Source organism: Tremella mesenterica (genome assembly GCF_000271645.1).
Source record: "Tremella mesenterica DSM 1558 unplaced genomic scaffold TREMEscaffold_9, whole genome shotgun sequence".
Lineage (NCBI taxonomy): Eukaryota > Fungi > Basidiomycota > Tremellomycetes > Tremellales > Tremellaceae > Tremella > Tremella mesenterica.
Window position 1 is genome coordinate 615,138 of NW_006711233.1, and position 26,756 is coordinate 641,893.

Sequence of the window (26,756 nt, forward strand, 5' to 3'; positions counted from 1 at the left end):
CGAAGAGGAACAATGTGGATAATTGTAATGTAATGTATGTCCTACATCATTAGAGCTGGGATGATGTAAGATAGCTTTTTTTTAATCAGTACACATATGTCATATGCAATCATTTAGCCATGTCTTAGTCAATACGCAGACAAATACCATACACCCTTGTTCACAAATCCCTCAATTCCACCAAAAAATATAAACAAATCAACAATTTTCACATTCAGACCATTATGCACATATCCTTCGTTTGAATTTCGTTAAGACTCTTCAACCATGGCGTCGACCCAAGATTCCGTCCTTTTTCTCGTCATTCGTGGTCTTTTCACATCTTCTCCCATCCCCTTGTCTTTCACTGACCGATCCTCTTGAGTTTCCCCGAAACCCATGCTTGGTTTCTCGACCAACATACCTGTACTCATGGGCGGGGGTAAAGGTATTATGGTCGGTTCATCTTCCAGATCTTCCTTTTTCGTTAACCCCTCTTTCTTCTGATCAGGCAGGGTCATGTCTTTGACACCGTTGGCAATTTCTTTGGGAGGGTCGAATGAGGCTGAGAGTCGAGCGGCAGCAATGTCCTCTGAAAGCTCTGCCACCTCCGCTTCGTCTGATAAAGTTGGTTCGGATACATCAGGCCCAGAAGAAACGGATTCGAAACCCGCATCGTCGCCTTCACCCCAGCAAGGGGGTTCTTCTTGTATCGTGAAGATCTTCTGAGGAAGCTACGAGTCAGCCAAAACTCAAGTCGTTATGGATATGGCGGTACACTTACCTGAGCGACACGAGAGCAGAAATCTTCAAAATCCGCTTCATCTTTACATACAAATCCTAGCAACATGCTAGGATCTAAGCCAGATAATGGTATTTTCCGAACTTTATCACAGTGGAACGTTCCCAGTTGAGCCTTGGAGTATGCCGTAGCGTACCATGCCGCCTGAGGCTCGACCGCCAACTCCGATTTCTGTTGCGGAGAGGTAGGAGCTCTTGTTGGAGAAGCTTTTCGTGGGGTGGAGGCAGACGCGAGGAATGGGTCTTCAAGACCAGAGGACGTTTCGTGAACACGGTTTGAAGTAGGGATAGCTTGAGGTAATCCAGATGGTAAAGGGTCACTGTGATTATTGACACTCAGCCGTCGAGCAGGTCGGACAGTCCGTTGATGTCTCGCTTGAGTAGGAGAGGACGAATCGCTCTCCGAATCAGACATATCGTCCACGTCCACAACGTCGAGTTTGTACTTGGCATCTGGGGACATTGTTTTGCTGGGAGAATCAACAATGACCACCTCTTCTTGATCCTCCACCGGCAAATAGTCAGGATTGATAGGTATCTCCACTTTTGGGGATGCAGCAGGTGGAACCTGTAACGGGACCGCAGGACGAGTGAAGTGAGGGTCAAGATAAACCAAGGAATTGGCTTGTGTCCCAACAAAGTAATATGAAGAAGACGGTCTTCCGCCTGCGATCCCTACAGATTGAGGGAAGGTGAAAAGAGCTTTGATGGATTCGTAGTACAGAGGATTGACACCATCCAATCCTAGTCGTATACCAATAAGGACGAGGACGGCTCTATTTCCCCAGGAAGTCGAAGAGCGACTGGACGACGACTGGCGCCGTGGCGGTGCAGACTCGTCTGACCACCCGGTGGATTGTAGGTTGGAAGCGGAATACACATCAGACTTGTAGACAATACTGTCAACGGCCGTCGCGACCGCCATGCCAGAGGGAGGAAACGAGTTGACCAGCGTTCTGCATATCAGTCTGGCTGATGGGGCGTGATTGAGAGGGCTTACTTCAGGGCTCCTGCTGCAGTACTGGGTCCGAACCACTCCCCCACCTCTTTGCCCAATTCTTTACCGATGAGCGCAATACGATGCACACTGAAAGGGCACAAGGGTGACGGATCGTCCAGGAACCAAGACAAAATCCGGACATATGAGCTATAAGCTTCGAGCTCGGCTAGGTGTGCCGCTGAGGTCGGTGGAACTTGAGGTTGGGAAGGCACTCGCCAATCTGCCATGGTCAGCGGAGTAAATCGCCTTGCCGAAAGACTCACCTCGACCGAGATGTAAATGTATCAAGGCGTTTGCCAATAAGCTTTGCCCAGTTCTCAGCATGCATCCCCAACCGGCATCCGTCGTCAAGCCTCTCTCCTCCGACCGAGCCCAATTCCACGGGGAGGTCGATGGTCGCGAAGGAAGAGATGGAAGGGTGGCGGAAGATTGCCGAGAGAGGTCTACCGTCATATCCGCTGGCGGACCGAATGCAGAGTAGTACGCCTCAGGGGTAGGAATCAAGAGTTCGTGAGGTATGTACAGGATTGGTGCGTATTGTGAGCGATATGTACACCACACACGTGACTTGAAATCGTCATAGACTATCGGGTCAGCTCGAGCTCGACAAAAGCCAACAGCGAACACCAACATTGATCTGGCCATCTCAGGACCTCTCTTTCCTTCTTATCTTTCTTCGCCTTCCCTGGGCTATCCGAAGGCGGATCTCCTTCTCTGCTCGGTGAACCGGTAGAAGGAAGAGCCAGAGATAAAGTCGAAGAGGAAAAGAGATTGGTTATTGATTTCTGCGGAGATGTGGAGGATGTTGGGTCCTTGGACCTTCTCGTCCAAGCCGTGGGTCGTAAGCCAGCATCATGCTTGGTGTGTGGAGAAAGTTTGTTTGAGGTCCCAGAGTTCATCCGTCTTTCCTCAACAGATGGATCTGGGGGCAAAGGTAGCGGACGGCCGGTCGGCGTCGATGGTCGCCAGCCAGGATGACCCACGCCCAAGACCCATATCGTATCGGGGCATTTGTCTGGCTGGGCCTCAGAGTCAAGAAGATGTCGCACACCATCGACAGCTTTTTGCCTTGCTGCATTGAGGAAGCTTGCGGCGGCTGATTGTTGTTTCCGAGCGGGAGAAGGAGGATTACCGGATGGACCTCCATTGGCTGACCCACTCGAGCTATCCGCGACGGCGGACGAGGAGGACGAAGGAAGGAGATGGGAGAACCAGGTGGACATGCGAGTCGGGAAATTTTCAGTCGATCTTTGTCCAGGAGGCGCAGGCTGCGGAAGAGCTTGTCGGGACAAGGTAGGAACTGACGCACTGAAGCTTGACATTTGTCTCTGAGGGATTGGATGAAGTTGTTCGAAGTTGGAATCTTGAATGGATGATGATCGTGATCTTATAGACATTGAGGTAGCCGTCCAAGATGTCTGTGAATCATGGGAACGGCGTCGAGCATGGCCGGCATGAGGAGGCGGGGGAGGCGACCGCGTTCTGGATCCACCAGAAGTGGGTCGAGGTTGATTTGCTGGTATACGGAAAGAGCTGTGGGTAGTGGAATGCGAGTCGTTGGATGTCACCGAAGAATACGAAGTTTGTCTTTGATCAAGCGCATTTATGGACGTGAAACTATTCGGCGTCACAGCACCGGAAGAATCTCCTTCCCCCGACCGATCCCTGTTCCTGTCTCTTGAGAAGAGCTGCGAAGTCTTCTTCACCAACGCTCGTCCCTTAGAGGGTCTCTTTTCTTTGGGAGGTACTTCGGTCAGTTGAGAGTCGAACAGCGGTTGATCTTTTTCCATAGGTGAAAGACGGTCCAAACTTTCACTTGGCCGACCACTCTGGTGTTGACCATTTGCGACATGTCCTTCCAGCGTCCATCCCTCTTCCTCGTCTCCCTCTTTCCCGATGATGTTGGTGAGAGGTTCACGATCCTTTTTGCGCAGCTTCAAGCCTTTGCGAGAGGCCGCACCGAGCGAGCGGCCTTTTGGGGGTGGAAGACGATCTGGTGGAGGAGGCGGTGGTAAGTTTGGGTGTGGTCGCGATGGATGGATATTTATCGTGGGTATGTTATGAGTAGAGGAAGATGCGTGTGAAGAAGATGTGGATGAAGAAGTGGGGGAAGTGGTGGTGTGAAGAGTTGGCATCTTGTGATTTTGGTTAAGGGGGAAAGGGTGCTGCGTATGTCAGCATAAGTCTCACATAGTCGCCACCGACCGGGCCGTCCTGGGTTCGGATAACAGACATCAACAAGTAGTTACGACCAAACAGCTCACCTCAGACTGCCCTTGTCACCGTGTTGATGTTGTCATGAAGTATGGAAATGGCGGATGATGGGAGGGCGGGTCGTACGTGACTGGGCACTGATGGGCGTCGCGAGAAGGGACAGCCGGGCTTTGAATAATGGGATTCAGTCTGTTCGTTTGTGTGTTTTCGTGGATGCCGCTGATCTCAGCGTCTGCCTGGTAACGTCGGGCTGGAATGAGAAGGGGTAGATCTGGGTAAGTAGCCTATGAGGGAATGGTCTTTCATAGAGAGCATGATGGTGTTGAGTGTGACCGTCACTGGGCAGAGCGCGCACAATGACGTGTCTTTACTGAAGGGGGACCATGTGGGGCTCCACGACGACCTCACTTCACCTGCTCTGTGCGCGCGTAGGGATAATCCTGACGGAGCTCGAATTAATCCCGACGTAAATTTGGCCATTTCCCACAAATCTCGTCACAACTGGCGAGGATCCCTGCGCTTTGTCAATATTGAGAATTATTGAGATGTAAAAGGTGTAGAGTGATCCTACACAGTTCAGGATGCATAAAATGCAGAGAGATCAGTTGAATCATGCATAGGGAGCCTGCTACAATGGCTTTCGGACCTGTTTCGGATTATGTGATCCCCCCCTTTAAACCCAAAATATCACTTTCGGACCACTTTCGGGCGTTTTCGGACGCGTTTCGGAGCTGTCAATATGCATGATACACCTGATTTCTCTGCATTGTATGCATCCTGTACTCTCTAGGATCAGTTTACATCTTTTACATCTTGATAATTCTCGATATTGAGTGAGTGTAGGTATTTGGGTAACTAGTGACGGGATCCTCGCGGGTTCTGACGAGATTTGTGGGAAATGGCCAAATTTACGTCGGGATTAATTCGAGCTCCGTCGCGATTATCCAGTTTCGCGCTCTGTGCTGCCAGTTCACTCTTCTCTTTCTCACTCTAACATTTCCTTCTTCACGATGAGAGTTCCACATGATCCTGACCAAGTTTCCACTGCCACGATCACGAATTCTTCCGGACTTTTCACTATCTCAACCAAGGTAGGTCCAGCCACCCAGAGCCCTTCTACCCATTCCGACGCTACCGTCATGACGACCAGCGAGGCCACTGGCTGACGTTGGGGCGGGCATCAGCTGGCCTGTTCAGGAGAGGACATCTGATCCTGTAGCCATCTTCTTTCAGCCCGTATCCGTGAGTGTGATCATATCTGTCACCATTCTGAGCGCTACGAATCCGCTTATACTATCCTAGAAGCTGTCGTGGCATTGGAATTGGAACAAAAACTGGGATCGTGTCCTCCCTGAGACAACTCCCGATCTCAAAATTCCTGCTGAATTTGTCCCCATGATGTCCTCCTCTATTCTGCTTGTGTTGACGCAGCTCATCCGTAGATTCTCTCCCAATCATCTGAACGATGGAGTGGATGTGCCCCAGCAATGGAGGGTTCTCATGGGCTTTAACGAACCCGATCACGATGACCCCTCTGTCGCAACCAAATGCTCACCTGCTGAAGCTGCAGTGGCGTGCGTTTCTCTCGAGTTCGTAAGTCTAGCTGACGGACTTCTAGATGGACTAAGCTTGCCGCTCTGCGCAAGTATCCTCACCAAAAGCTCGTCTCTCCGGGTATAGCTTGGGACTTCGAATGGCTCAGAGCTAGTCTTTCACCTGCCTGTCGGAGCTGGGCTTACGAGATAGAATTTCTTGTCTCTCATTCCGGCGCATATCAAGCCGGACTATCTGAATGTTCACATATACACTACGACCTTCGACTCCTTCCAGTCTCAGGTGAAGAGGTACCACTCAGAATTCGGCCTTCCCCTCATCATTACCGAGTTCGCCATGCATAGTTTCAACCCAATGGTACCCCCACCTCGAAATCAACAACAGGTCCATGACTTTATGGGACAAGTAACACAGTGGCTTGACAAGAAGGACTATATTGCGGCCTACAGCTGGTTCGGTGCGGTGAGAGACGGTGGAAATCTGCATGGAGTTCATCACTTCAATCGACTCATGAACGAAGAGGGAAAGCTCACACCGTTGTGAGTTTCTTCGTGGAGAGAGTCTGTACTGGGAAGACTGACCAGACAGAGGCCGCCAGTACGTGTTTGGAGGGCATACCTAATCGTCGAACAGATACATTGCAACCACGGGTCATTGACCACTTCGGTTCTCACGAGACAAACATGTGTGTAAAATATCCTTTCATAATCCGTCTCCATACACATTACCATATGCATATGCCCCCATTCGAGACACAATGTGCTTCTCGCATCCATGCTTGGAGGGGTTGTAGGATTATCGTGCAGGCTTACCCTCATCCTCTTTTCACTCCTACACGGGGCAAGGTCCTTGGCGACAGGCTGACACGGATGTTTATGAAAGGTGACTCCTGTTCAAGGGGCACAACTCTTGACCACCTGCCATCCTTTCACGTCATCTTGACGGGTCACTGACCTATAAAAACATCGCCTCCGCGGCTAACAGGTTTCTGCACAGTCTCTGTCAGTGGATTATCCGATATCCTCCGGTCGACTTACTCGTCCTTTTCGTCCGTAGCTCTGGCAGCACTCGTTTGGCCCCGACTCACACTCACTCATTTCGACTCACACTCGCTCAATTTGACTTAGATTTCAAGACATGATGCTTGTACGCTCTGTTGCCCTGGTGGCTGCATTAGGCGGGGTACTGGCTGCACCTGCTAATCTTACCAAACGAGCTTCTGGGAAAGTGAGTGGACATAGCTGTTGTCGTATCTATTGCTGACAAGCCAGGCAGGGGTCAGTTGGGCCATACAGGAGCCTGATGCGGCTCCTGTCAAGCAGTTTTTCGGCTCCGGTTCGGTGCGTACTTTCTCGATGTCAACTTCCTTCACCGCTTATGTCAGGCCGTCACGTGGTGGTATGACTGGAACAAGGGCCCCGGGTGGCTAAACGGTTATCAAGGTACAGAGGGAGCGTTCATTCCCATGTGGTCAGTTCCTGCTCGTATGGATGTTGTGGGGTTGCTGACTGGTCCCCCAGCTTCGATACTAGCTGTCTTTCCAATGGGCTTGCATGGGGAGGTGGGCAAATTATGATGGGTTTCAATGAGCCGGGTGAGTCCTCGACTTCTTCTCCCATCTCCATCACATACTTAAGCCCAGACTGTCAGCTGACTTTCCAGACAACGCGGCGTGCGCCAACGTCCAACCTGGTCCCGCAGCAGTGGCGTATGTCCATTGTATATGACAAGCACCTCGCTGACTGGCAGCTGGCCTGGGATCGTGGCGAATGCTCGAGCTACCATGCCGGGTATCAAATTGGCCTCGCCGGCTGTCATGAACCTCGGCAGTTCGTGGTGGCTTCAAGTGAGCAGCGATATCTCTATCACTCAATCATCCAGATGACCCAATACCCAATCATCCTCATATTTTCATCCTCTTGACCTACCACCTGCAATCAATACTGACACGTAGCAATTTTTCGGGGCGATCTGTCCAGGTGGTCTAGCACGATGTTCGGTAGCCCCTGACTATCTCGCTGTACACATCTATACTCTTGACAGCGGAGATTTCATTGGACAATTGCAAGAGTGGAACAGACAATTCCCCACTTTGCCCATTATCGTTAACGAATTCGCCTGTACGGTGAGTGCGCTTTTTACTCCACAAACCTGGCTAATTGTCAGACGTTTGGAGGAGCCATCCCCTCTCAGGCTCAAGTCAACCAGTTCATGAGTAAGTCCCCGCATTGTATCCGAGTCAGTGTTGACGTGCAGATGACGTCACAACATTCATGGATGACACCCCTTGGGTCGTGTGAGTTTCTTTTGATTTCATACCAGGCCTCAAGCTGATTTCGCAGCAAGTACGCTTGGTTCGGAGCTGCGGCGAACAGCTTTGATCTTCATGGTGTAGCCGAAGCCAATCGACTCGTTGACCAAAGCGGAACCATCACCGCCTTGTGAGTTCTGGTCCCGTCGGTAGGATCTACGCTGATAATCAAGGGGAAAGCAGTACGTCGCTGGAGGTCGTCTTTAGACTGATGGTCCACATTGGGACTACTGACACGATTACTACTTACCTACTCATCTCAATGACGTCGGTAATGACGATCACTTACTGAACTCGACTGATCTCGAGTATTTGATTTTTGATCTTGTACAATATTCACTCATGGCTGTTCATGCACTGTGTTTTCGCCTTAGCACTGATGACTTCTCACTGGCCTCACTGGAACCGAAGCGTAATATGTAGGATTTGCTGATCTTTCCTCAATGTGCCATCGAACCGTGCGGTCCACGCTATAACCAATATCATGCCCAATCTCCACTCCTTATCCCAAATACGAATACGATTCCCATATGCGGCATGTGATATTTCTCCTCTGAAAAAATCTGTTTTTGACCGTCAATCCCTTCACCATGAGACCTGTATGAAGTCATTCCTCGTTTGTCTCACCCTTGACGTCCTTTCATCAGTTTTACCGCTCCTCTCACCCCGAAGATCTGGTTGTGTTTCGTTATCAAGCCCTACCACTCCCATGCATACGGTATATTTCGTCATAAGGGGTATCGGTCAGTAATCTGATTTGGTCTTTCTCCTCAATACCGGCCTTCAGCGATCTTCTTCCTCTTTATACCTCCCTTCCGCTGCTCATTTCTTCCTTCCGCGCTGAATCTCTTCTTGCAGCAACAACAGGACATTTTGTAAAATGTTGATTGTTCTACTGACCACTGTTATTCTCGCAGGTCGAAGGTGTAACGCTGCTCCTCACAAACGTGCTTCCAGCGGAAAAGTAAGTATTCTGTTATGATATGATTGGGCTGATAAAAAGGCAGGAATAAGTTGGCCAGTACAGGAAACCACAGCTCAACCTATCGATGCGTTCTTTTCTTCCGGTGCAGTAAGTTCAGTCAATTCTTACAATCCATCACCTCCCCCCCTCTCTTTTGTTCTCTCCTCTGATCAGATTCCGGTGCTCGAGTCAAATCTCCAAACCCTTCCTCCCTCTTTTTGTAGTTTGATCAGATGGACTTGGTGGGTGTTGGTTATGGTAGCGAGGACTGATTAGTAGAGCGTAACTTGGTGGTTCGACTGGAATAAAAACTATGGTCCAAGTGCAGCTTTACCCAATACTCCTACGGGATATCAAGCTCCTGGCGAGTTTATTCCTACCGTGTGAGTGTGACCTATGATTTCTTGTCGTCTATGTGTCGTCCATCCGTTCGCTACCCCTTGACCTCTTTCGTTCTGATATGCTTCCTTCGCTATCCTTGGCCGTTGGACAGTCATATTATGGTTGTACGTTCTTGAATGCAGAAGGCAAGATTCTGATGGTCAGTTATGCACCTTCATACCTGACAGACGGATTATATTACCAATCTGGTTTCCAAGAAATTATGGGGTTCAACGAACCTGATCTAGCCCAACAGGGAACGTCAACGCCTGAAGTTGCTGCTTCTGCGTGAGTTATTCTTCATGTCTGCTCTGATCTCCGCCTTCACCTTCCTTATCTCACACACACGTGGAAGTCGGCTTAGATTTTCATCTGTCATCTCGATAGAGAAATACATTTTGATAGCTCTGACACAGCGTTTTAGAGGGATGAACAATGCTTAGGGTCAAAAAATGGGGGACGGAATGAGATGTTCGTGATCGGAGAACTGACAATTAGATGGACCCAGTTGGTCGATACTGCTCGGGGTACCAACCCATCAGTCAAGCTTATCTCCCCAGCAGTAGCATTCAACCAAACTTGGTTATCCGTATGTCTCCTTCCCCACCATTCGCCGTCGTTTTACCCTCTGAGAGGAGATAGTTAAGAGTCTGACGGATAGTCTTTCTTCGACAATATATGTCCCGGTTGGTCACCTACTAAATGGGGACAATTAGGATGTCAATATGCTCCTGATTATGTGGCTGTACATATGTACACTACGGATTTTGATGGGTTTACAAGTGGTGTTGGGTCTTATCATTCCACTTTTGGTTTACCAGTGGTCGTCTCGGAATTCGCGGCGTATGTGAGTATCACTTCTTACCTTCCCTGGCGCCCGGACTTGCCTTCCGATCCCGCGTCCAATTGCCCCCTTCCCTCTTGTTTTTAGACTTTGGGTTTCCAGCGAGAGACCATGTGGTATGGCACCCTTTGGACGAGTTGACGAAATGAGGGTGAGCAATTTTAGTGAAGAATGAGAAGACGTGATAAAGTCTAGGATGGAGAAGAAGCTGACAAATTACTAGTCATTCGATTCCAGCTCGGGTCTAGATGCAGCAGGGACGAGTGCTTTTATGGGTAAATACCTTTCCATATTTCCCCAATATCACACATTCCAGCATTTACATAACACCTCTTACAGCCTGAACCCCCCACACAAGATCTCGGACACCTGTCTCACCCCTTTGGAGTATACAAATACCAAGACTAGAACTATATGAGATGTAGATCCAGCTGACTTGAAAGCGAGTACGACTCAATGGCTCGATTCACAAGATTGGGTGATCAAATACGCTTGGTTTGGAGCTATGAGAAACCCAGCTTTTCTTTATGGTGTAAGTCAAGAGAATCAGTTGATGGATACCAATGGTGCCCTTACTGCTTTGTGAGTCGTCTTTCTCACTGAGCTGGACCGATGGAGTCTGTTCGATATTCTTGGAGAAAGATTGATGAAATAGGGGTCAACAGTACGTTGCCGGAGGTCAAGTTTCGTAGTGACCATCTAAGTATGTACAGTATCATCGTAACCTTTCACGGTTTTGCCCTATGTATCGAATTACCATGTACTAATCCCCATATCGACATTGACTAACATTGATCAGATTAACAAGCTGGTGAACTGTTCCATCATTATCAGGTGCAAAACTAAGGGGGATGTGTAGGAGGTGGTGGCAAGAGGAAGATATTCAGTGATTTGCAAAAAAGAAGTGATACATTGCGAGTTGCTCGAGTCTATCTTCAATAGTACATTCAATATCCCCAGGGAGTACCGCCCATACCCATCCCATAACCTCCCATCGCTGTACCTTGACCCATCGGCAGGGCACCCATGCCCATACCGTAGTCGCCGAAAAGTCTATTTGGTCAACGTAGCTCTGATCGTGGTTGAGGGTTTTTTTCTCTTCATTTGGGAAGACTCTCAATGCGGACAATTACTTTTGATAAGGGACATGGGACGTCTGATATTTCTTGAGATCGAGGTGGAAGGTCATCACGGCTCGATGGTGTGAAGTTGGGATGAATGGTGGTGGGTGGACTGTGGGTGGTAGCCGATGGAGGGGTGGGTTGATGAGAGGAAAAACAAAATTCACTCACCCACCAGGGGGATACCTTGGCATCTATATGTACCAAGGCATCCTCGGCATCAGCTGTTGTGCCCAAGGAGACATTAAACCACTTGCCCCGTATGCACCACTTCCTAAACCTCCTCCTAACATACCCTGAGATATCAGCGAGACTCGAATCTTGTCATGATGAGTGAATCTGATTAAAACTTACATAACCACCCATACCTCCCATCATCATTGGGTTCATCATACCCATACCTAATCCTCCCATACCTAAGCCGCCCATACCGAGACCGCCGAGACCACCCTGAAAATCATCAGCTACCGCGGGGGAAAGGACGAACCATCATTGGATCCATCATTCCCATTCCACCCATACCCATTCCCCCCATACCCATTCCACCCATACCCATTCCCCCCATCCCCAATCCACCCATGCCCATACCACCCATACCCATACCACCCATACCCATACCACCCATACCCATTCCACCCATACCACCTAATCCACCCATACCTAATCCGCCCATACCCATGCCGCCCATGCCACCCTAATGTCAGATCTCGTCAAGAAATATCACTCACCATCATCATTGGATTCATTCCCTAAATCATCAGCAATCTAACCAAGCAAGCCGGAAGTGGTAGAATGGTTATGATGGTAATGTGAATATTGATGATTAAGCGGGATTGGGGGAATTGAAATTAAGGGTTACTTACCATCATCATCGGATTCATACCCATCATACCCATACCTCCCATACCCATCCCTCCCATACCCATGCCGCCCATACCACCCATACCACCCTGTTGTCGTTCGTGTTGTTGTTGTTGTTGTTGTTGAGGAGGAGGAGGAGGAGTTGGATGGGCAGGAGTACGAGTACCGAGTCGATCACGGAGAATGGCATTACGGATGGCATCAGCTTTGTCTGCGTTTGGTCGGATGGGTCGTTGCATGGCTAGATCGCGGTTCTGAACAGGAGGGGGAGAAGACATGAGTGGCGAAGAAGTATATGTGTAATTACACGATTGTGCAAAGTCATCTTGAAGGGCGTGAGAGAAGCGGACTTGTGAGGAGAAGAGTGAAGAAGGGAGGAAACTCCGACCGCGACCGAGGGCTGTGAAGAGGGTTGAGTTCGGTGCCCGGGTAGTACAGACTGAAGTAGAAGGTGGAAGAGAGAAATAGAAGGATAGAGTATGTGAAAGCAGAATGAGAAGGATAAGAGTGAAGATTGATCTAGGGCGAGAGACGCACCAGCATCATCATTGTATGTGGATCCATCGTGTAATATCCCTACACCTCAGTAGTTGTAACCAATCCCTTCTTCAACCGCCAGTCGTGTATCTTGGCCTTTCGTCGAGTAATAGAGAGTCGATAGTTTTCTCTATCGCAGTCGAGGGCGTTTGTAACGTATTGACGATATGAATGTGATCTGGCCTCTTTGTGTTGGCTTCTTAATCAGTTTTATCCCCAGGGAGACGAATAGCCTTACGCGCTACAAAGACAAAGTCTTTGGTGAATATCTGATCAATCTTCTTCACGCCTTCTTTGTTTCTTATGTTCTGTCAATAGTTGAAAGAAGTCTGAGCGTTGTCGTCGTCGTCGTCTGGTTGAATGATGTTCTTCAAACTTATGTCTTGTGCTGGATCGGACCAAGTCTAACTGATACAAGAGCAAAGCTGAACGGCGATCAACCGACTTGTCAGTGGGGTCTTTCAGTACGATATCACCGAAGGCCAGAGAAGAAAGGAGAGCATCACGGCCGTGAGACGGATGCCACTGAAGTAACTCCCGAGAGGTCGGAAAGAAGGGTATTCGAGGGGGGAAGGGCCCGAAGCATACCGCAAGGGTATCAGACGAAACAAGGGGAAGATGCCAGGATCAACCCCGGGCCGCAGAAATAGTATGTCAAAGGCTGCCTTTCGAGGTCATGATTGGCCGCAAGAGGTAAATAGAGCAGTCTGAACAATTCACCATCAAGGCGCGTGAGAGTGTATGGAATGAAAAATGAGGTGACCGAGGGATATTAGAAAGACTCTGTCGAGGGAAATTTTGCTCCTATTATCGGGTGAACCTCTTTCGGCCGTCATTTCAAGCTTTCTTTTTCGACACCCTCGTTCTGTTGGATGACCGATACATTCGGAGGCAACTCGAACTAGTCAAGCTATAACACGAAGATCCGACATACAGATGACAGCTTGCTACGTAGGTAAAAGTTGAGCTTGTAGGCATGTGGCAGGTCGTTACGAGTGTGGCACAGACAATACATACGTTTATCCTGCCTGTGCCTATCCTGCACTACTCGTAAAGTAGTATCACCCCCCTCACATTCTTCAACTTTCGCAAGGAACGAACGTGTCAACGAACAGCTGAAACATTCAGACGGCCTCGACAAACCGGTGGCTGTTTTATCACCTTTCTACACCTCCACCAACGTTTCCCCAAGAAGTCGATGGAAGCAGGTGAATCCTACCCTGATCTCCCCCCCTGAACCGTGAAACTGGTACAGGGAGAAACCTAGAATCCACCGAATTGGGTTCTCGGCGTACGGCTCTCCGGTGGCCGGTGGCAGACACAGGGGCGGTCGTTGGAATCTAGTACGTCACTCTCCTCTTTCACCTATTCTCACTCTGTCAGAGATCAGTTACTGGAATGCATGCGACTATACGATATCTCGGTTCTCGTCTTTCGCCGTCCGCCGAAATCCGTGCCTCGTTGACTTTCCCTTACTTCTTCAACCACATTCCACGGGCAAAAAAGTTTACATTCCAGACGGGCGACAATTCGAATTCCAGTACCAGTAGTATTGAACACGGGCGACATTCCACCTCTCAGCCCCATGCATATAGCTGACCGGTGCAATATGGTCAATTTACTAGATCCTGCAATTCCCTCTTATTTTTTCACCTCATCGATTCTTCCAAAAGGCCTGAAAAAGAGATGCGTTGGTCGCTTTTGGTTGGATCGACATTGATTTTCACTTGGTCATCAGCAACTCCATCCCCACAACCAGCCGCATCAGTCGGGAGACCTCTTCGTCAAGCCACTCGAGAATCAGTCATTGCTTCTATCCGCCGAAAAGCTCTTGGTCCACAACGAAGACAAACGTCTAATGCTCCATATCCCGTATGTCCTGGTGAACAAGCATCAGATTTACTACATGCCTTCCCTTGGGCTGTCTATCCCGATACGATTGGAACGTATGATGAATCTTCCGATTTGATCAGTGCCACAACTGCTACATCATTAGACGCTTGTATATTACTTTGTCAATTGGCTCTTTGTGAGTAATCTACTTTCAACTCTGATCTTCTAGCCAGCGCATAAACATCATATTCCTATCCGAGATTCGGGCTTCAAACTCCAATCGTGCATCCTGGAAAGGAACGCTTGTGTGGCCAGACCGGGTGGGAGGAAGGGAAGGAGAGATTGACGATGATTGGTCGATGATCAGAGCTGATATTACAGTATGCATCGACATTAGCTGGCAACCTTCAGAGGACGACAATTGTTATTTGTTAAGCGGCACTCAAACTGCATTGACATATTCTCCCGGTATCTCAGCTGTGTTCCGGGATAACGCTTGTGCCAGCTTAGCTGGAAGTGGTACGTCGAAGTTCTCCGCCTCGTAGATAGATGTTGACATATAGCCAACGGGAGACCATGTTGTAATATATACACGACTTTGTTATAGGATACATCAGGTGATAGATACTTGTTGAGATTTATACACCAACAAAGGTTCTTTTTCTATCAATTGAGCTGATTTATATTCCACCCTCTCTTATCACATCATGTGAGAATATTTTGTGCCATAGGAGAAAGAGGTCTCCTACAACTCGGTCTCAAACCGTCACGTGCTTGTATCCGTCGACCTCCGTCTACACTTACTTGACACCGACACGGACATTCCATACATAAACTCCAAGCCACAGTACCATGTAAACGTCTTACATACTTCAACAGATGTTCCGAGAACCATTCGACTTACATTCCACTATCGGCCCTACGGGATTAAGGAATGACTCACTCCGCGTTTCTTCATCCATCCATAGTGATATATCGCATCCCTTCTATGTTCCTTGAAAGTTACCGAAAGACCCAACGATCGGGCCGAATCAAAGTTTTCTCTCAAATCTTTCGGTCAAATTGCTTCGGTTCACTTTCGGTTCATTCCATCTTGTTGTTGATTTCGACTTTCTTTTGCTCAAAAACAAGATAACAATTTCAACAAACATAAGAATCGACTTGTTTTCCTTGTTGTTTCATTGACCCACTGACCTTTTCCATTCTAATCTTTCGTCGTCAACTTTAATCTTCACTGTCTTTACTCGACTTGATCTTCTGACCCACTAATTTCGAAACGATCATCAAAAGCAAGTACTCGTACTGTCAATCTTTTTAACAACAATGCGCATTTCTCTTTTGAGCCTCTTCATACTCCCTCTCGCCCTTTCTGCACCTTCTCCTCAACCTGCCAATTCCCCAGGTAAAACACTCCATCAAGCAACAAGGAAATCCGTCATCGATGCTATGCGACGTGAAGCTCTCGGTCTTCGTAGACGACAAACTACAAACGCGCCTTATCCCGTTTGTCCAGGTGAACAAGGTCCCGACGCTACGTATACGTTCGCATGGGCCGTATACCCCAATACGTTAGGAACTTACGAACCGTTCACCGATCAAATTTCATCTACGGAAACGACTTCTTTGGATAATTGTATCTCGGCTTGTGAAGGTTATAGCAGTATGTTCTCATGTTCCCCATTCACTCATCTTTTTTCTCTACCTCATTTGTTTCCCTTTCGTCAGATGGAGATCAACGGAGGAAAATACTCATATTCGGATCGGTAGAAGGGGATGCGGGATTGGAAATACTTGGACAAAGCTTATAACTCAGATTGTATAGATATCAGTTGGAGACCAGCTGCCAATCCTAATTGTTATCTTCTATCTGCTATTCAAACCAATTTACAGGAATTTGACGGTCTTACAGCCGTTTTCCGCGATACGGATTGTGCAGGTATGGCCGCTAGTGGTGAGTGTTTCTCCTGACGTTCTCATCTGACGTGAAGAAGTACGATCTGACAAATAGCAAATGGTCGGGCGTGTTGTAATATCTACACTACTACAGAGTAGTAGCAGTAAAGGAAATTTCATACTCTCCGATCGTATATATCTTCCCTTGACTATAAGCGACGAATGGACGTCGAATATTGGGTTTCAGGATTCAGGATTTTTTATTTTTTGGAAGGACATTACATGGACATTTTTTTTCTGGTTGAGGTGCACTCATCATTGACTCATGACTCACATCCCTCAACCCTGAAATTAAATCTCTGTCACCGCTGACCACTCCGTACCTTCACTAAGAGGAGTAGCATGCTAGTAGCATGTAGCCCTGGTTTAATACTCGTGTTAGGCGTAATGCCGGTCGTGAGGGCGCTGATCTTCCTTGACAATCTGACACTTGAATGATATACCCTGTGTAGACAGATCGTTCGAGTTAATCGATTAGCTCCTTGACGACCGCCCACTTTTCCCAAGGTCACTGGAATCTTCCATTCTACTTTCAAAACATAATCAAATCATCACACCGAAGACCACTACATAATCACGACCGAATCCTCTTCAAAAAAACATCTACAACACTTCGAAAAACAATCACAATGCCCCGAACTCCAACTTCCAAATCCGAAAAAGAAACTAAGCCATACGATCAACCCCCTTCTCCTACTTCCCCATCTCCGAGAAAAAGGAAACCTATCCTAGGCAAGACCTGGACTCCTGAGGAGAAGGTGAAATTGCTTGAAGTGGCTTTGAAAACTGGAGGGAAAGCAAACGGGTTTGAAGGGCAGATAGAAGGTAGAACGGGTCACCAATGTTATCAAACTTGGCAGTGAGTCGAATTTTCATTTTCATATGACGATCGTTCCCTCTTTGCAAATTACACGAGGTTTCATAGTTTCATCTTCTGGTCAGAAATAGAATCGGTGAATCGGAATGGAATCTACGAAAGACGCGAGAGAGAGAGGCAGAAGGAGAGAAACATGGGATAAATGTCAACGAAGGAGAACATGGCTGACGAGAAATGTAGTCATACAGTCTTACCTGCTCTTAAAAAACATCTCTCGTCCGGAGGTAAATGATAATTTCATTTTCTGAAATAAATATCGATGGATGACATGGGTACGTTGAGAAATATCATGAGTACATAGGATGGATATCATACTTACTTTTCTTTGTATATGCAACTCTAGAACAACGTGTAATTATCGTACTGTACTCGTATCGTCTTATCATGAAGAAAACCTCGTCAGCCAAATCACTAATTCGCTCGTCGCTTAGTTTCCTTGACGACGAACCCTTTACCCTTTCATTCCAGTTCTCGACCCTTTCTTGCTTTTCTTTTCCAACTTTCATCCAACTTTCCTCCAACTTTCCTGCAAAATGCCCCGAATCAACTCGGAACCTACGCATGCCAAAGACGTCAAGCCTTATACACTTCCACCGAAGAAAAACACTACGTCCAGCTCACTGGTACACTCTGATCTTACTGAGATCGGAAGACAAGGAGTGAAGAAAGAAGACTCGAGCTTGGTTGTCAAAGAGGAAAGTCAAGCACAAAAAAACGGAAGAGGAAAGATGGAAAAAGTAGGGAGAAAGGCGGGGAAAGAGATTAGAAAAGAAGGAAATCCGCGAGCGGCAAAGGTTTGGACGGGGCAAGAGAAGATCAAATTGTTTGAAGTTATCATGAAGAATGGTCTTAGTACTAAAGGGTTAGAGGGTCATTTTGAAGATAGGACAGGTAAACAATGTTATGATACTTGGCAGTGAGTACTCTCAATTCATCTCTCCACTTGAAAAGTGTCTCTCGAGCCATTCTTTGACGCATGAGATTCAAGTCGAGACACCATACGTGAGTTGGGACTGATGAGTAGAAATACCATGGTTCCCGCTATCAAACGCTTCCTCGCTGAAGGTGCTAAGAAAACTTGACATTGTCATCGGCGTAGGGAACGATAACGATGACAAATGAGAAGGAAGGATATGAAGGCTGACGAGATGGTGGTCGATGATTACATCGATACATCGTTTTCGAAACACAATTGTACGGATAGTCGGATAGTGGGGAGGATGTAAAAATGGATAGTTGTGATAACTTGCGAAGAGATGGGATCATTTCCGCCCTTTTCCACCACCCTTGACTGGCCGTTTACTCTTTGGATGTTTCTTCCGTCTTTCTGTGCACATTGGGCAGATCCACGGTTCAGTTGACGAAGGTGCCGAGTCAAGACCCAGACAAGCCAAGTGGAACTGACCATCAGCCCGGTCCTCTTTCGAATTCCTGCCATCGTTGACTGACTCATGCACCTCACATTGCGGTCCAGTGAGGGATACCTCAGGGTTGAGTCAAGACGAAACAGAGAAAGAGGAAAACTCACCCATTCCACCTCGCACTCATCATCATCACATCCCAACATCTCCCCATAACTGACTTGTTGACAAAGACAATACCTCTTCGTATCCGTGTCACCATCACCACCACCATCCATATCATTATCCTCCTCTTTAACATTCTTCTTCCCATTTGTTGAAGTCCGTTTATGTGCCGGTCTTTCTTCTTCCACATCCAATTCACTTTCCCCTTCCTCATGTTCGTCTTCTCTTCCTCTTTTGACTCCTCTAGCACGAGCTGCTCTACCAGCTTCTTTCACGTCTTTTCCGTTTCCTGCACGGGTAGTAGAGTTCTCACGACTGATAGCCACTCCGCCGCTCACATCCAAGCCCAGCACACCCTTATCGCCCAACATCGACTCCGTCGAAGGGGAAGGTTGCATGCCGAGAGAAGAGGGTTTCAGACCGGTTTGAGATTCCGCGTCGGAACCATCGTCTTGTTGTTCTGCTTTGCGAGCTTTGTTGGCTGCTGCAGCGATCTGTCGTGCGGTTTGCTGAAGGGGGAGTTTGGTGGTATATGCGGAGGATGAACCGAGGGATTCTGCAGGGGAGAATGCACGGATGAGTCTGGACGTAAGTGTTGATTCTGTTTTGACCCATAAGGTGAGAAAAGGTGAGCTTTGAGATCTGTCCAACAAGAAGAGAGTTAGAAACCGATGAGATAGACACTGAACCAAGTAGTGAAGGGGATATCACACTCATGCAAGTGAGTTGGAGGAATGTAAAGTTCGACTTACGGTCTTCTTTTCTTATGTGAAATCCTCTTCTTCTCTCCTCCTCCGTTGGACACCTCATCATCTTCTTTCCCTCCCAATTGCTGTACACGATTCTTCTTCCTCTTGGTCGGCGTCTCGCCCTTATCTGCACTGGGCACTGCCCTTCCGCCAAAAGGAGAGTTGGCAGCTCTGGTCAATCCGCGGCGGGATGAGCCTTGAACAGGAGGAAGGGGTACAGTGAGAGTTTGAGTGTAAGGAGAAGGTGGGGCAGGGACGAAAAGGGTAGAAGCGTCGACTAGGTTTTGTAAATGTTTTTGATGAACGAGGATCTAAGAGTTAGTCATTCATCTTATACTCTAAATCTGGCTCCAATCATCCCCAACGGACCAGTTTCTTCGAAAAGAGATTCAAGACGAGGATGAAGCCTTCCGTTGAGTCATCACTCTCTGAATTGTACATGATCGACGGTCGGCCCACAGGCTTCGCACCTCTCATATAAGATGATCAGCGTGTGACATGAGAGGGAAGGTCGGAAATGACAGTCGGGTGTTAAAGGACAATCAACTTACACCATCACAAGCCCCAGCAGCTACTCTGATCTTATCATCCCCTCCTAATTTATACCTCGCAGCTTCCTCCGCTATCTCCTGTAAGAGCTGAAACCGTTTTTCCGGTCCTACGGTATCGTCACCAATTTGTCCGATCAGTAGATCGAGTTTACGTTCGAGGTTGAGCAGAGTGGCTAATAGGTTAGCCCTATGAATCAAATCTGATATTCCCGTTTTCTTTGTCGCCCACACGTCAAACAGACGCACAGCTCTTCGAAATCCTCACGTCAAGTCAAAGGTGGGATGTGTACGAAAGAAGTGGGGTTACGCGAGAGAAGCAGAGGATAACTGATCATCCAAGTATTGTTGGTCAGATTGAATGATGAGTGTGACAGCCAGCGTTATGGGGCAAGAGGGTCAACGTGATGAATTAAGGAGTGTGAAGAATACACACGGTGATGAAGGGATAAATGACAGAGTACTCGTATGGATGGAACAGCGAAAGAAAACAGGCGACTCACAATACAAAACCGCTCCTAATTCATTTAAATCACTATGGACCCTGGTCAATTCCGGTGGTATCTGCTCAAACGTATCTACCATATCTTGTATGATCAACAGATCATGTGGTTCGTCCGCGCTCGCTGTAGGTGGAGGAGTAGGAGAAGGAGGGACGATGATTTGTTTTGGTGGCATCGTGCGGGTGTGGGGGGCTTGATATCAGCCGGATGGTCTAGGTCCTTCAGAGTTCGAAGTTGATTGTTCTCTCTACAATATCACTCAAATGTATTGGTTGAAGGGATGGAGTATGGTAGTGCACTGGTATTCAGATATGCTGGTGTATTGATGTATTGCTGTAGTTATTGGTAAAGAGGGACGATTGAAGGGGAAGCAAGGAGGAGCTCGGCTTTAAACGGTGAAGGAACAAGCGTGACAGGGTCAGAGTTACGTAATCCGTCACCACATCTGGAAAATGCTCAGTCGTAAAGCTCCCTGCTCTATTTATCTACTACTAAGGGGAATCAGACAAGTTGCGATTGGAAGATGACAGATGAGATGATACAGTATGTGATCGATACTTATATCGGACAGGATGGAGAAAACTTGATCACGATGATATACTGATACATTTTTCTATGTTGCATGATTGTTCTACTTGTACTTTATTCTTCATGTCTTCATGCTCACATTGACTCTCCATGATTTCGATGTCTCACTTATTATGCCTCTTACTTCATGCTCCATGCTCCCATGACCTTGTCATGTGTATCTATTACTTCTCTCTCCCCATGTGAAAAAAAATGTCTAATGTACAGAATGGTGTTTTGTTTTCTCGTCATTTTTCGTCTTTGTGTCATCAACATGTTCATATGTGTCGTTTCCCCCCCTCAACTCTCTCACATATTACCAATACCCTTGACCGAACCTCTCCGCATGATCATTCTCCCTATTCGGTGGAGTATGCCATGATCTTGTCTCTCCCATGGGCCGTTGGCCAGGATTAATACCGGCAATACCCAAACCTGTCTCAACTACCCCGCCACTCGCCCCAGGCAGATACGCATCATCAGCTGTCGATCCCCATATTGCCTCTTCCTCGTTATATTCCTGTGATCCCTCGTTATAGTCATGTGATCTCCATGGGTTGTAGGTGTAACCAGGAGGACCGGCGTTAGCAAATTGAGCAGGCATCGGTTCCGCCCTTTGCCACTCTGGGTCATGATTCGTTTGAGTGGTGGCGGATGATGGTGGAGGAGGAAGATAGATAGGATCAGGTATGTATGGAGATTGGTTGTGGTAAGGCGTCGCATGACTAGAATGTGTGAATCGAGCAATGGGAGAAGGTCGAAGAGATTGTGCTGGTTCTGATCCTGAATAATCGGAGTATTGAGCAGATCGAGGTGGCATGGCGTATGGTTGGATATCAGGGGGGTACATGGGGAAGGCTTCTTGATAATGTAATATTCCTTTTCGAGGAGCACCATCTTGTCCTGGGTGAGGATCGGCCGCTATTGTATAGAACACCAAATGCTGACAAGTCAGCAACGATCTGCGGAGAAACGAAGTCAATCCAACTTACCTCGGGAGGCACATTGGCCGGAAGTTGCATGGACGCGAACGCCGATGTGAGAGCGGAATACAGATCGCGCTGTCCAGACGAGATGTCCACATCCATTGCATGTTGCATCGGGGGCAGCTGCTGGGGCATCTGGGGAGCATTTGCAGGCGTCGGTGCAGGAACATGTCCCACAGATCCTCTTCTGCCATGAAGTTGGTGCGGAAATCTGGCAATTTGTCGGTTTAGAGACGACGACCGACCCAGCCCAGAACCTTCTCCTTGTTGATCCATCACCGGTGCACCGTATACCACATCGGCGTAATTGGGAGTAACTGGATGGGTGAAGCCGGCTTTCCGACTTGGTAGACGCATCTGTTCCATGACCGAGGTTGATGAGCTGGGAAGATCTCCGGCGAACGCGTCGACAGCTGAACGTTTCCTTGGATATTCGGGAGATGCTCGAACAGATCCATAGGGAGTCGTTTTGGCGGGTGAAGCGGTTCGAGCTCGGTATAAACCACCAGGAATGGGTATGGTGGGAGCGGCAATGGACTGAGGGGTGTACAAGCCAGCTTGCGGAATGGTGTAAGGGGAATATGCAAGGCGACTTCGGTTCAAAGCGTTCTCGCGTTCCTTGGCATGAACGAAACCTTCGAGGATCATGTTCCAGTGTTCGTAGTCTTCTTTGTTGACCGTAAGGCTGTATGTCAAACCCTGGAGAAATTCTGCTTCCATCAACTGCAGGGCGTCAGCAACAACTGCTCGAGAAACGGTGTGAACCCACGTTTATCGTCTTAACGTTGTAACCGGAGAGTTCAGCCCAAGTCGCATTGGTATACGTGTTGCTAACCGTCAACTCGGTGCCGAAGCGATCAATAGAGATCAGACTCACTCATCAAGGTATTTATTTGCCAGGATCAAACTCGTCACGAACACTCCCCACTCGCTCCCTTGGGGTAAAGGATAGTCTGCGAGCTGCGTCATTGTTTTGATCCGATAAACGTAGAGCAAGGAGATGACGCTGACGCTGTGAGAGACGAGGGTGACTTGAAGGATGCGGGCAACGTTGTTGATAAAGGACTCTGCTGGTTGGAATTGTAATGGGTTGATGGGAGAAGTAAAGTTCGGGCTGAGGTCCAAAGAGTTGGGTATGTTTCGCGAGGGTGTATTTGGTCGTATTTGAGGGAAGCGTCCGAACCATATGTGCACCAGCAATCCAGCTGATAGTCAGCCACACCATGAAGAGGGAGAGGACATGACTAACCTATGTGGGCGGCCAGAGGTGTCTGAACAGTAGCAGTACCAGCAAAAGATCCCTTCTTCGCCATGTTCATATCAGGCTTCAAAGTCCTCCTTCCTCTGACTGGATCAAACAACTCTGGTGTTGCCAAAGTGGGGTCGAATACGGGTGGAGGTCTAGGTTTAGCAGTTGCCACCGCCCTCTCGGGTCTTAAAGACAGAGGAGCACCGACTCCTATCGACGCCCCAAAGTCAGGCTTGCCATACATGTAGTCCATGATGTCCGCGGGCGACCGACCTGCGAGCGTGGAAGCGGAGGAATGGGCGTACGGATAAGCGTAAGTGACGTCGACTATGAGGGGATCATGCTGGTAGTGATAAGGAGGGGTGAGGGGAGTGAAGTGAGAACTGGATTGTGGTGTGTATGGATATGTATTCATGAGCGAGTGTAGGATTGGGTGATAATGCCGTGATGTATTTGATGAGGGTGGGGCGACTGGTGTGTGAGTTTGACCGAGGGGAAGATAGAGGTGAAGTTTGCCGAACCTCGGAAGAAGATAAGCAAATGGGAATGGGGGATCGAGAAGTGAGAGATGTCTGCATTGATCAGTTGATGCGAATCAATAGTTTTGACCGAGAAGTAAAGAAGTCGGAAAGTGAGAAGAAGTTGGAAAGTGAAGAAGAAGGGTGTGTATAGGGGGGCATGAGAAGGTGTAAAATATGAAAAGAAAAGATTGCTCACTTGAATGTTCAATCTTCCGTTTGGTCAAAGGTGGCGATGATCAAACCCTTGTCTTGACTTTTAAACGTCTTCTTCAAATTCCCAGACCACCAACTGAACTAATACACCTCGTCGGGGGAAACGTTGTGAAGAGAAGGTGGTGAATTATATTGTTTGAGTTCGCCGCGAGTCGGAGAAAGAAGAGTTGATGTGTCACAGAAATCACAAATCTCACAGAGAAGTGTTGTGATCGAGGCAAGGTCTGGCCGTCACACAGATGAAAAAAGAGGGCTATGGCTGCGGTCCCGAAGCAGTGCGGAGGGGTGTGAATGACCGAATGAGGTGTGATAGGAAGGATGAATTAGTGGACAAGTGAGAAAAGGAAATGATGGGACAAGGTTTAACGTATGATCCGCGTGGGTTTTAAAAAATGAGCCTTCCTAAACTTGCACTTGACTGACGACGGCAGATGGAGAGATCCAAGCGCCCAAACGGGTGGCGGCGCAACAACGGCTTGGGCCCGAAGCCCCGAGGGAGGGAGGGAGGGTGATAATAGGATGGGAACAGAGGGAACTAGGAGGGATGAGGGGGATCCGATAGTGTCGGGTAGGGAGGTTTTGGTCCTTTTTTTCCAAGAGGCGTATGAAGTGCGTCACTCCTTCACAGTGAAGCGGAAGAGGGGTGGTTCGGTTTCAACCTTGACCGTGTATGGGATGGGATGAGATGGGATGGGGCTTGAGATCAAAACTGATCGTACCTCGCCGATCTAGTCTCTTTCTATGATGAAAGATGAAGGATCAGTTTGATTGATTGAGTGGGGTGTTCGAGGGGGTGACGACGTGAACGGCAATCTTTTTGCGACTTGGTCCCTTCGGTGGTGGCGAGATCTCGATCCCAATGAAGGCTATACTTGCCGGGTGGACGGAAGGTGCGCAGTACGACCAGCCAGGGAAAAGAACGTACTCGATCGTGCGTGGAATGATTTGATGTTTGATGTGATGGTCACCTTGCAATCGTAATTCGTATATAGCTCGTTTGGTCGTTAAAAATGTCGTCCAATGTCCAAACTTCTACTTAAAACTTCCGGTGTCAAATCTTCTATATTCTTCTGTGATCTTCGTTCGCTACAATGTGATGATGAAGTGATGTTATAATTGAAAAAAGTGATGTCGAGTATGGTCGTAAACCCTTCACCCCTCCGCTTTCAACAGGAAAAACGAGGGGATGAGGGGGAGGGAGGAAGGGAGAGGAAGAGGGAGAACAAAACTTCCCTTACTCCACCTTTGGATGCAACGCGTCTCGGGCAAGTAAAAGCCAAAGGGAGTTGTACAAGATGAGTCGGGTGGAGTCTCCTGAAATGTCTTTAGGACAAAAGAGGATATGGAGATTCAAAGGGATGGTGCTGAAAAATGACGTTTGATTGAATGAAAATCTCTTCAAAACTACGGACTACGGGTTGCTGTGCTGAATTTGCTTAGATGCTAGTTGATTCTTTGTCTCGTTTCGTCTACTTTCGTAGCGAAGCTCAGCTTCCGGACCATGAACGAAACTCGAGGCGGGAAGACTTGTGGTTGGGACACCTTGGAAAAGGCAAGTATGAATGATGATGATCTCTCTTCATTCCCCTTCCCCTGATCATGAAATGTTCGAATGTATCCTCAACGTCTTGCCACCCAACCCACAACGGCCAACTTACCCAAAGAAAGTAAGATATCCGGGGTAAAAGGGTGGAAGAAAATCTCATCTAAAGTTAACCCTCGTCCCTGTATCGATGGATCCGAATCCCTGTTCCATGTTTACCCTGTGCGGCAACAAAGGGAACGGAAATATCAGGGAGACAAAAAAACAATTCGTATAACGGGTACTAAAACTCCATCGTGACACCGAAGCAAAAGACAACCTATGACACTAGTCACTGGTCACACTATGCATTCGAGTGACTTGGAGGCCGGTGGATACAGGTGGAGGTGGAGATGGAAAGGAGGAGACGGAAGGATAAATTTTTGATTGCCACAATTGCATCCTTGCTACAGTACAAGCTACAAACTACATGGATCTCGGGCATCATGGAGGCGTCAATCGACGGGCAAAAACTTGTCATCAGAGGTCAAAGTTCAGAGCGGTTGGCGTCGAATAAGGGGGTCGTACCATGGCTGTCGCAGAGTACGTGGTCCAGGAGACGCGTAGGACGATAATAAGGTTCTCTCGAAGGACAGTAGTAGACACACCACCTTGTCCGGCTTAGACGGGAGCCGAGACATGGTGACAGGGGCGAGCGGTAAGCGGGGTTCGGGCAATTGGGGAAACGGGGAAAGGGTCAAAAATATCAAAGAAAATGGTGACGCGAGATATGGGGTTGTTTCGGCCTGTGTTAGGTAAGGATGGATGCATGGATGCATGACGCGTACCCAGGGCAACGGGGTCAACGGGACGGTGTTCGTGAATGGTGAGGGAAGTGACTTTGGAAGGGAAAAGCTGTGTTTAGCCAAGAACCACGCATCCATTCTTTCAAGGGTGCCCTATGGCCTATGGCCTATGGCTTGCCACCCCCGCCGCCAAAGACCGCACCAAATCTCACAATTCCCCACAACTTCTGCGCGTAGAGCAATAGTCGCGTTAAGGAACATGGGATCTGAATATTCAGGAACGGCTATTATCATGAGGTCATGTGAATGAGAGATTTGGGAAGAATGGTTCCTGCT

The 26,756-nt window shown here is 48.1% G+C and overlaps 12 protein-coding genes across 12 annotated transcripts; 8 read left to right on the forward strand and 4 right to left on the reverse strand.

Annotated features, from left to right (window-relative positions):
• Positions 1–251: 251 nt before the first annotated feature.
• Positions 252–3,915, reverse strand: TREMEDRAFT_63874 (uncharacterized protein; the record flags this gene model as incomplete). The annotated part of the gene is made up of 5 exons (XM_007006121.1): positions 252–713; positions 764–1,736; positions 1,781–2,000; positions 2,044–2,364; positions 2,412–3,915. 5 exons carry the CDS (start codon positions 3,913–3,915, stop codon positions 252–254), a joined length of 3,480 nt encoding a protein of 1,159 aa, XP_007006183.1.
• A 1,089-nt stretch (positions 3,916–5,004) lies between these two features.
• Positions 5,005–6,170, forward strand: TREMEDRAFT_69512 (uncharacterized protein; the record flags this gene model as incomplete). Its single annotated transcript, XM_007006220.1, has 7 exons — positions 5,005–5,089; positions 5,145–5,236; positions 5,297–5,394; positions 5,437–5,568; positions 5,613–5,697; positions 5,741–6,087; positions 6,137–6,170. 7 exons carry the CDS (start codon positions 5,005–5,007, stop codon positions 6,168–6,170), a joined length of 873 nt encoding a protein of 290 aa, XP_007006282.1.
• Positions 6,171–6,685: 515 nt separating this feature from the next.
• Positions 6,686–8,066, forward strand: TREMEDRAFT_63876 (uncharacterized protein; the record flags this gene model as incomplete). Its single annotated transcript, XM_007006122.1, has 11 exons — positions 6,686–6,775; positions 6,820–6,888; positions 6,963–7,018; positions 7,081–7,142; positions 7,211–7,256; positions 7,298–7,394; positions 7,503–7,673; positions 7,715–7,763; positions 7,805–7,844; positions 7,891–7,989; positions 8,033–8,066. 11 exons carry the CDS (start codon positions 6,686–6,688, stop codon positions 8,064–8,066), a joined length of 813 nt encoding a protein of 270 aa, XP_007006184.1.
• A 1,217-nt stretch (positions 8,067–9,283) lies between these two features.
• TREMEDRAFT_32598 (uncharacterized protein) lies at positions 9,284–10,634 on the forward strand (the record flags this gene model as incomplete). The annotated part of the gene is made up of 5 exons (XM_007005911.1): positions 9,284–9,492; positions 9,703–9,793; positions 9,866–10,051; positions 10,272–10,323; positions 10,492–10,634. The coding sequence occupies 5 exons, from the start codon at positions 9,284–9,286 to the stop codon at positions 10,632–10,634; spliced, it is 681 nt and encodes a 226-aa protein (XP_007005973.1).
• Positions 10,635–10,995: 361 nt separating this feature from the next.
• On the reverse strand, positions 10,996–12,308 carry TREMEDRAFT_63878 (uncharacterized protein; the record flags this gene model as incomplete). The annotated part of the gene is made up of 7 exons (XM_007006123.1): positions 10,996–11,101; positions 11,341–11,355; positions 11,413–11,465; positions 11,524–11,619; positions 11,657–11,863; positions 11,898–11,918; positions 12,033–12,308. The coding sequence occupies 7 exons, from the start codon at positions 12,306–12,308 to the stop codon at positions 10,996–10,998; spliced, it is 774 nt and encodes a 257-aa protein (XP_007006185.1).
• A 1,945-nt stretch (positions 12,309–14,253) lies between these two features.
• TREMEDRAFT_63879 (uncharacterized protein) lies at positions 14,254–15,007 on the forward strand (the record flags this gene model as incomplete). Its single annotated transcript, XM_007006124.1, has 3 exons — positions 14,254–14,596; positions 14,782–14,919; positions 14,964–15,007. The coding sequence occupies 3 exons, from the start codon at positions 14,254–14,256 to the stop codon at positions 15,005–15,007; spliced, it is 525 nt and encodes a 174-aa protein (XP_007006186.1).
• Positions 15,008–15,723: 716 nt separating this feature from the next.
• Positions 15,724–16,452, forward strand: TREMEDRAFT_63880 (uncharacterized protein; the record flags this gene model as incomplete). The annotated part of the gene is made up of 3 exons (XM_007006125.1): positions 15,724–16,060; positions 16,214–16,351; positions 16,409–16,452. 3 exons carry the CDS (start codon positions 15,724–15,726, stop codon positions 16,450–16,452), a joined length of 519 nt encoding a protein of 172 aa, XP_007006187.1.
• A 530-nt stretch (positions 16,453–16,982) lies between these two features.
• Positions 16,983–17,398, forward strand: TREMEDRAFT_63881 (uncharacterized protein; the record flags this gene model as incomplete). Its single annotated transcript, XM_007006126.1, has 2 exons — positions 16,983–17,212; positions 17,296–17,398. The coding sequence occupies 2 exons, from the start codon at positions 16,983–16,985 to the stop codon at positions 17,396–17,398; spliced, it is 333 nt and encodes a 110-aa protein (XP_007006188.1).
• A 365-nt stretch (positions 17,399–17,763) lies between these two features.
• On the forward strand, positions 17,764–18,312 carry TREMEDRAFT_63882 (uncharacterized protein; the record flags this gene model as incomplete). Its single annotated transcript, XM_007006127.1, has 2 exons — positions 17,764–18,146; positions 18,255–18,312. 2 exons carry the CDS (start codon positions 17,764–17,766, stop codon positions 18,310–18,312), a joined length of 441 nt encoding a protein of 146 aa, XP_007006189.1.
• A 74-nt stretch (positions 18,313–18,386) lies between these two features.
• On the reverse strand, positions 18,387–20,900 carry TREMEDRAFT_40113 (uncharacterized protein). The gene is made up of 5 exons (XM_007005986.1): positions 20,557–20,900; positions 20,057–20,229; positions 19,509–19,816; positions 18,759–19,338; positions 18,387–18,630 (listed from the first exon to the last, which is right to left on the reverse strand). The coding sequence occupies exons 1-5, from the start codon at positions 20,729–20,731 to the stop codon at positions 18,493–18,495; spliced, it is 1,374 nt and encodes a 457-aa protein (XP_007006048.1). The 5' UTR covers positions 20,732–20,900; the 3' UTR covers positions 18,387–18,492.
• A 539-nt stretch (positions 20,901–21,439) lies between these two features.
• TREMEDRAFT_74376 (uncharacterized protein) lies at positions 21,440–23,803 on the reverse strand (the record flags this gene model as incomplete). The annotated part of the gene is made up of 5 exons (XM_007006221.1): positions 23,359–23,803; positions 22,987–23,314; positions 22,879–22,939; positions 22,116–22,808; positions 21,440–22,066 (listed from the first exon to the last, which is right to left on the reverse strand). Exons 1-5 carry the CDS (start codon positions 23,771–23,773, stop codon positions 21,440–21,442), a joined length of 2,124 nt encoding a protein of 707 aa, XP_007006283.1. The 5' UTR covers positions 23,774–23,803.
• Positions 23,804–24,331: 528 nt separating this feature from the next.
• TREMEDRAFT_63885 (uncharacterized protein) lies at positions 24,332–25,073 on the forward strand (the record flags this gene model as incomplete). The annotated part of the gene is made up of 3 exons (XM_007006128.1): positions 24,332–24,426; positions 24,524–24,701; positions 24,870–25,073. The coding sequence occupies 3 exons, from the start codon at positions 24,332–24,334 to the stop codon at positions 25,071–25,073; spliced, it is 477 nt and encodes a 158-aa protein (XP_007006190.1).
• Between the last annotated feature and the right edge of the window lie 1,683 nt (positions 25,074–26,756).